Source organism: Parasteatoda tepidariorum, chromosome X2 (genome assembly GCF_043381705.1).
Source record: "Parasteatoda tepidariorum isolate YZ-2023 chromosome X2, CAS_Ptep_4.0, whole genome shotgun sequence".
NCBI classification, from domain to species: domain Eukaryota; kingdom Metazoa; phylum Arthropoda; class Arachnida; order Araneae; family Theridiidae; genus Parasteatoda; species Parasteatoda tepidariorum.
This window is the reverse complement of record NC_092215.1, coordinates 6921858-6930860: the sequence shown is the minus strand read 5'-3', so window position 1 is coordinate 6930860 and position 9003 is coordinate 6921858. Positions and strand designations below refer to the sequence as shown.

The 9003-nt window shown below is 30.8% G+C and overlaps 1 protein-coding gene across 1 annotated transcript in view; it reads left to right on the top strand.

Annotated features, from left to right (window-relative positions):
* Window positions 1-6355, top strand: part of LOC139427279 (uncharacterized) — a 14973-nt gene extending 8618 nt beyond the window's left edge. The window contains exon 2 of the mRNA XM_071188351.1: window positions 5280-6355. Coding sequence (XP_071044452.1) covers window positions 5280-6153 — 874 coding nt within the window. The 3' untranslated portion in view covers window positions 6154-6355. The remainder of the gene's footprint in view (window positions 1-5279) is intronic.
* The last annotated feature ends 2648 nt before the right edge of the window (window positions 6356-9003 follow it).

Below are 9003 nucleotides of genomic sequence, written 5' to 3'. Positions count from 1 at the left end.
AAAAAAAAAAAAAAAAAAAAAAAAAAAAAAAAAAAAAAAAAAAAAAAAAAAAAAAAAAAAAAAGAAAGAAATAAAGAAAGAAAGTGATCTGAAGAGCATTTCAAAAACATTTTAGAATTCAGTATAATGAATTATTCATTCAGAGAAGCTTATCAATCAGAAAAACATTCTTATAGAATTAAATTATAATTAAGTAAGTTACTGTAAAATGGTCTTAGCAACAGTATAATGCAGTAGTTGCAGACAATTTGCGAGTATTGTTTTCATCGCGTTTGATGGCTTTGCACAAAATTTGTCTTTTTTCTTCTTTTAGTACACAAAAAAATAATTTATTTGGCGTGTTTAAAGTAGAACTATTGCACATGGTACAATGCAACACTTGTAGTTTTTGCTTGGAGCCATTTTTCAAAATTTATACTCGGACCGGCATATGCTTTCACCGTTTCACATGATGGGAGTTGTGGTTGTACTATATCGTGACGTCATCCGAGCAGATGGGAAACCTAGCAGAAATTTAGGGGGCGGGGCTAATCGAGCGATTTCAACCATTAATAACAAAATAACTAGTTATCGCCCCCGGTCTGAAATTGGTGTCTATCTTTATAAAATGGCATGATGTTTCATTTTAAAACATAAAAAAAAAGCATGCAGGTTCCTCATTTCATGGGTTTACGACTACTTACGTTCAACTCCGTAGCCTTGTAATTTTGAACCAATCCAGAAGACAAGGAAACTCCTGGATCAGTACCCCCAGAGGTATTGATTTGTGGTGGGAACATGGAGGACTTTGAGACTCGACAGATTTAACGTGCATCAGTCACCATTTACTACACGGGGAGTCTTCAGCCGGCGAGGATCGAACCCACGACCTCTTGGATATGGGCCCAGCACCCTACCGACCAGGCTATCCCGGCGCCTCTCATAAAGTTTTGAGATAATCATTTCTATATTAGCATGTTCCATACATTTACATGTATCTCTATCGTTAATTGTTGGTTGTTTTACCCAAAATGGACGCATTCGACAAAAAGTAGGATAACTGATTTGACAATTTGGGATTTCACTAAAATATTTTTTTATGTAGATTTCTTAGTATATCAAAAAGCGCTCTCTTTTGCTTCTTTATCTTATTTCTTGTGACGCATTCCTTTTACCTGAGCACATTCTGGATACATCATCAGATTCAAAAAAAGTAACAAATGTTTTTGAAGTTTCATAAGTTTTGTTATTTTTTTTTTCAAATGGCAGGCACTGAACTTCATTCTTCGCCTAGAAGATGCCGGAAGTGTTACTCATTTAAGTCACGTGTTACTCATTTAAGTGTCCAAAGTCACGGAGGCGAGCAACACCACCCACGCCACACTGCCAGAAACCCGTTCATAGGGTGGGCCACATTCACACATCACACACAACAGAGGACAACACAAAGAGAGAAACATCCATGTCCAGAGCGGGATTCGAACATGCAGCCATTGGCTTCACAGTCCGGCGCGCTAACCGCTCGGCCACCTGGCCAGCGTTTTGTTATTTTCATTAAATTCTAATTTTACCGATTCTTTAAGCTTTCTATATTTCAGAAATCGCTTTGAAAAGTGCAATGCTGTATACTATTTCAGAATTTTTCCACTTTAAAGTCTATTAAATAACTTTTTTTTCTCTGTGAGTCTTTGCTAAAGTTTTAAAATCAGTTCCAACTTGCAAACATAGTGCTTCACTAAAAACCAACTGCTTGCGAACTGATAGTAATACTCTTTCCGTGCCCAGAAATTTATATACACGACTTTCTAGCGTCAATCTCTTTTGGTCTTGATTCTTAATTCTATGTAATTGCTTTTTGCAACCTTCAGCTTGAGTTTTTGAACAGATACTTCATATTCAAATTCATTTATCTGTTTTTTTTTTTTTTTTTACTTCAAATTAGCTCTATTTCTTGCACATAATTTAATAAATCTAACTTTACTTGAACTTAGATTATTATGCTCAGAAATTCTCAATGTGTTTTGTTCACTGGAATACCCTGGAACGTTATAATTCAATGATGGCTTATTTAAATTTTTACTTGATTCTGTTCGAGCTTGTTTTCTCAATCTGTAGTTGCAGGAATTCTTCTTCCATAGTTTCCTTTTCACCCTTAAATTAAGACAAGTCCTTTGGAAGGCTGGTTTCACTTCTCCTTCTTCCTTTTTTTCAGGTATTTAATTCGCTCTTTCTGTTTTAAAATTAAAGAGGAATCTGGATTTGGCTTCCTTTCATTTTCAATCATATTCTTTTTTCTTTAAACGAGCTTCTTTTTTTTTGTTTGTCTTTCCCAAAGTTAAGCTATCTCGAAAATAGTAGATTCTAATATTTCTTAGATTCTTTTTAAAACAGGGATTCTATATTTAGTAAAATGCCTAAACTAATTAATTCAAGATCATAATTATATTAAAACTGCTTGTCTTATTTCACACTGTGTGGAACTCATGAATAAATTGGAATTTGGAAATTTTAATAAATTTCATCATACGATAAAATTAATATTGTAAGTTCTCCAACAAAAGCTATAACATATAATTTGAATAGAAATTAATTAGGTTAATTAATTTTTTCATTCAAAAATATTTTTAAGAGCATGATAACTTCATCAGGTAATATTATATTTTAAATAAAATAAATTAAGAATTGGTTAGACCTTAGAATTATACTTAATACAATATATTCTGTAATTTTTAATTCTATTTTATAAAATAAAAGAAGAACCAAGAACAAAAAAAAAATAATTATTAAATGATACACTCATCATGAATGCTCTAGAATCATTCCCTCATTTTATACATTTGTGAGGGAATGACAAATTTAATATAATTTAAAAATACCAGTTAGGCCTAATTGATTTCTGAAATCAATCACATACAATTATATTCATACAAGAAAGCAACATATAATTATCCCCTTTCTCAATGAAGTTGTATTTTATTTTACTTTAAAAAAATACATGAGGGAATGACAATTGTAAAAAATTTTACTTGGTTTGATTCAATTAAATTTATTCCACAGCAAAGCTTCTTTAAGCTGAGGATGGAAACATCCTGCTATTTTGTTCTATGAGATGCCATTTGTTAACTGCTAAAGTTTTTATTAAAATATTTTTATTCTAAGAAGATCGCGTGTGGTAAGAACATTGCTGTGAAGGAATTATGCAAAACACTAGGGACAAAGTTTAAAATATTGCTGTGGTAATATTTTTATCAGAAATTAAATTTAAAATTGATTTTCTGAATTCTATATTTCAATATTCTGAAATAAAAAAGACGAATTTATAAACTTATTTTCCTTTATTTCAGAAACATTTTTTTCTTTTTTTAAATCGGGGACAAGTGAGGGAATAACATATTGATATACTTTAATTACCTAAAATAAATAAAAATTGATAATTATATTTTTATTCTTTTGTTAACCTGCATTCTGAAAGATACTTACCCCGAAATTTTCGTAAACAAGCATAAAATATACTGGGGACATGAAAATGACAGTTTTTGTGAGAAAACTATATATATATATATTCGNCACTAAATCAATGATTTTAATACCATAATTTTTGCTGTTAAACAGAAGAATGTTTTTTTATATATATATACAGTACCGGTCAAAAGTTTAGACTCAGTCTTGAATTTTCAAAAATGAACAAATAACTGAAAATCACAACAAATTAACTTTATTTTGACAAATATAGGGACACTTATGCGTTAAGGTATGCTATAACTTATGTGGTATGCTATAATTTTATGTATAACTTATGAATTTCGTCCAATCTTGGATTCTTCGAAACATACCCTTTTAGCTTTAGTCACAACAGTGCATATTTTTGGCATTCTTTTTATTAGTTTTTGCAATTTTCTAGTTGAGATCTGATTCCAGCAACTAAGGAAAGATTCCCAATAAGTTTTGATTGGTACAGCGTATTTTTCTAACAATTCTAATTAATTCATCCCACAATAGCTCAAGGACTAATATTGGAGGATTAAGGGGACAAATCCACATATTTCAGTACTCTTTTCTTTTCTTTTGATGCAATGTAGTTTCTACACAATTTCGATTAATGTTTCGGATCCTTATCTTGCTGAATAACAAATCCTTGACCAACGATTCTCTGTCCACATGGAAAATCGTAACACTACAATATTCTGTAATCATATTTTTTTATCTGTAATTCCCTCTATTCTTACAAGATCTCCAACTTTGTCACCGATAAAACATCCTCAAACTGTATCTGAAGCTCCACCATGCTTAACAGTTTGTAGTAAACATTATTTTTTCATGTGTTCACCAACTAAACGACGAACATACTGTCTTCGTTTGCTTCCAAGAAACTCAAATTTCGACACGTCAGTAAAAAAGTGTTTCCTGTTCAAACCACTGTTCTAAAGAACATTTAACATGTTTTTTAACTCATTGCAGTCGTTTAATAATATTTTGTTTTTTCAAAAGAGTTTTTCTAGCAGCTTCATAACCCTTTGCCACTAAGTCGATGTTGTACAGTAGTTACTGACGCAGGTTTCTGTCTAGTAACATTCAATTTCTCACCGATTTCTGGTGTTGTTCGAGTTCGCTGATTTTGATAAATTTATCCTCACGTTTGGACATTATTCTAGGTCTATCTGATCGTTGGTGATCTTATTTTGGTCAGTTTCTTTCTTCTTTTGCAAAGTTCTGACAGCAGTGGTCTGGGAAACATTAGTTTTTATGGGCAATTTGTCTATTTTATAGCCTTCTCCATAAAGTGCAATAATTACAGAACGTGTTTCGACACTCATATCGACCCCTATTTCTGTAGTAAATTATATAAAATAAATGTTAACTTTTATTTTTAATGTGTCCAAGTTATTCTGCCAAATGAAGGTTATTATATCGATACTTTAAATGTGCTTTGTACATGAAATTAACTTATAATGAACCTTACATAAGAATATGAAAAGTAAATTGCTTATAAACTGAGAATTAATGGAAATGTTTAAATAAATTACATGTTTTTTAGATTAAGTATTTACATGCACTTTCGTTCATTTCGTGTTGATGTTCATGTTTGATAAATTACATGTTTAAGCTAGAAATATATAATTATTTTTGAAAGTTTTGAAAAAAATACAAGTGACATTTAAACATTCTAAACTTTTGACCGGTACGGTGTATTCTGAAGCAAGTACACTTAAAAATGACTGTTTTTATAAAAATGACCCTCAAAAACGTAATTTCTTTGAATGCATGTTCTTATTTAATTATAATTTCCTTTTGTACAACAGCATCAAAACCACCCTCACTGATGGAATAAAGGGGACGTCAACTAACATAAGCGAACTGCAGCCTACCCCAACTGTCGTGATCTCCACCACCACTACGGATGATCCACAACCTGGCTCATCTGCTGTTCCTGTGTATTATGTAAGTGATTCTTCGGAGGATGACCAGCCGCCTAGAAAACAAATGAGGCTAGACCTTCCCCTGCCAACCGATATTGAAATTCAGCCTCCATTAGAAAATTCATCTGGTCTTTCGCCTGAAGTCGAAACCCTTGACGATTTTTATATGAGACTCTTTCCTGATCTGGTGCCTTCTATATCAGGATACAACGACTATGAGATGGAAACAGATGCTCACCCTGAATTAGAAAATGCAGCTGCTTTTGGTTATTTTCCTGAAGAAAATGCCCTCGTTGACTTATGTAACAGATGCTTTTCGGATCTTCTTCCATCCATTGGAGAATACAATGATTATCCAAGTTCAATAAATGCACAAATCCACCCTCCGTTAGAACACGACATTGCTTCTGTTATTGAGCTTGAAGATGATGACTACTCCATCGGTGACTACTATAGCGGATCATGCCTTATGGATATTTCCCCATCTGCAGCAGGACGCAGTGAGATTTCGACTGACTTTTTGGAGACTTTTCCAGTGGAAATTACACTGGAGGATTCCGACCCTGAAAGTCAGAATGATAGAGCTGTTTCTGAAAGCTTCATAAATCAGGATGATGATTCCGATGTGAGCACCAGAGCTGTGATGTCGGATTCGGAATCGATGAGTCGTAGTCGATGCAGACATCGAAGAGAATTTCAACGAAGTTTAATTCGATACGGGAGGCACGAAAACTTATGTGACTCTGACTCCGACTAGTTAAATTTTACCCTAACAGGATAAAAACACCAACCTAGTTTCGATTCAATTCTTTAAATAAGCCTTGTGTTGACTGAAAAATTTTCGAATGTAAAAATGTGTCGAGTTTATTTTATACAGGCACAACTGTTTCTGAAAAATTATTTTATTTCTACTCTAAAAATTTCATTATTTTCAAAGTTAAAATAAAGCATTGTAATTGCTTCTATTTTATTGCTTTTGTTCATTTTACCATTATAATCATTATATATTAAAAAAATATGATGCTAATCTTCTTTTTTTCCCATAGAGAATTTTATGATATGATAATTCATATTAAATGTTTCCCACAAACGAAAAAATTTTATTTAAAAATAACATAAGCCATTAAGTTTTTACAATAGCTGAAAATCTTAATCATTCTTTGACATTCTAATTGTAAACATTAAAAATTTTCAATTCCCTTTATTCAAATGGCGCACGTCGGCGAGTGGACAGAAGACCAGATAATGCATCATCCTGACTGTGTGCAAGGTCAGGTTCAAGCCGGAGGTGGGTCTTGGGGTATTAATCCGTTTTTAGATGCACCTGGATTTCAGCCCCCACCCCTCTAAGAAGGATGGAGGAGATAATGATATAGGGACTTAAAGAAGGGTGGTGCACGTAGGGTTGCACACCCCTTCGTTTTGGCGTACGAAAGGGACACCCCTTCGGGTTGGCGTCCGTAGGGGTGACGCTCCAGTAGGTTGACGCTCCAGCAGAGGTTGAATTGAGGAGTCTTACTTGCTGATAAAAATATTCTTAAATGTATTTTCGTCAAACATGAAGTGACTATTAACTATTTTTCATTATATTTTTAGAGATATGTAAATTGATATATTAAATTATTGTAAAATCAAAAGTTTTAACTATAAGGATAAGATACGATTGCCCGATATTTTTATCATATATAAACTTCAGAGCATGATGACCACATTTTATGTATTTATCTAAATTATTTAATATCCTTCCTTATCCAAATGCTTTTTTTTTATATAAATTCCGGAAAAATATGTTATTAATTGCCAACAATGTTTAATTTTTTCCCCCCATTCAAATGCAGCTTTTGCTGAATTTGTAGAGAAAATTTTTTGATTTCCACATCTGGGCTGTTTCAAACTGCTATTTTAAACACAAAAGACTTGCTGAATTATTATTGGTTATTTTGTTTATTTTCAAATTAAGTGACAAAATGCTATAATTTATCATTTTGCTATCATTTATAGACACAGCGGTCGCTGTGTCTTATTAAAAATATAGCGGTGGTACAGAATATTAACAAATCGAATAACAAAGTTGAAAATTGAATGGTATTTTAATTTTATTTACTTTTAATAATTAACAATAGATTAAATAATTATTTTTATAACTTATCCACAATAGCCCCCCTCCCGTGTCTACAGTAGTGTTTAATTATTTTAAACAAAATGATTATTGAAAAAGCATACTTCCAAATTATTAAAATCATAATGTTCGATTTTTCATTCAAAATGAAGATAAATGTTCGAACTTTGATTAAAAGAATACTACAAGAGTTGCACAAAATAATCGAAAGACTTCGATACTAACAAATTTTTTGATATTTCTCAGAAAATACATAGAAAATCAAATAATAAATTTAGATCCTGCGATTTCTTATACATATCAATGAAATTTAAAGCTTTTTGAGGGCTGAGGCACCGAGAATGAATGACAAACGGAAAAAATGCTTTTGAACACACTATGACAAAAAAATGTAGTAATAAATTTGTAACTTATTATTTTGGTTCTTATATACAATAATTGAAATAAACTTCGTAAACGTAGCTTAAATATTTTTGAAAATATAAACATTTTTATAAAAGAAAAAAATTTAAAAAAAAACTTATTTTTTTGTTTTGCGTTTTTTTAATAACTTTAAAAAAATTCAATAAAATAAAATAAAAAACGTTTGAATCAATTTTAAATTGATTAAAAAATTATTGACATAAAAATTTAAAAAAAAGTTTGTTTAAAACTGCTCCAAATACGTGTAAGTAACGTTTTTTTTATACTGCGCATATACGCAAAAAAATAACTAAGTAAAATAAATAAATAATTTTAAAAATTTTCTTAATTTTGTAGTGAATCTTATTTGACAACTACTTAAGTCCGATTTGAATATCTTAAGCAATTTTCTAAGGAGTTTTTTTTTTCTTTTTAAAAGAAACCTCAAAATAATAAAGGATTTTCCACAAATTTCATTTTGTACTATTAAACAAGATTTATAAATGACACCGGTTGGAGATTATGCCGATTAAAGTATCTTTTCTTTCGCATGTTTTATTTCCTAATTCCATCACACTTTGTTGTCCAGACCATCATTTCTAGCGTATTATCATTTGTTAATAAATCTTGTTTAATAGTACAAAATGAAATTTGTGGAAAATCCCTCATAATTTTGAGCTTTCTCTTAAAAGAGTAAGAAAACTACTTAGAAAATTGCTTGAAACTTTTTTCATTTTTAAGATATTCAAATCGGACTTAACTTATTAGTTGTCAAATACGATTCACTGTAAAATTAAGATAATTTTTTTTTAAATTTTTTTCCGCACATGCGCTGTATAAAGCAACTACTTCAATTACTCTTATCTGGCGCAGTTTTAATTATTATTTTTTTTAATTTTAAAGCAATAATTTCGTTATCAGTTTAAACTTGATTTAAACGCTTTGTTTATTTTTTTTTAATATTTAAACTATAGCAAAAAACCTAAAAAATTCTTTTTTTTATAAAAATTTTCATACATCTCCATAAATATTTAACCAAGGTGTACGAAGTTTTGTCCAATTATTGCATATAATATCCAAAACAAT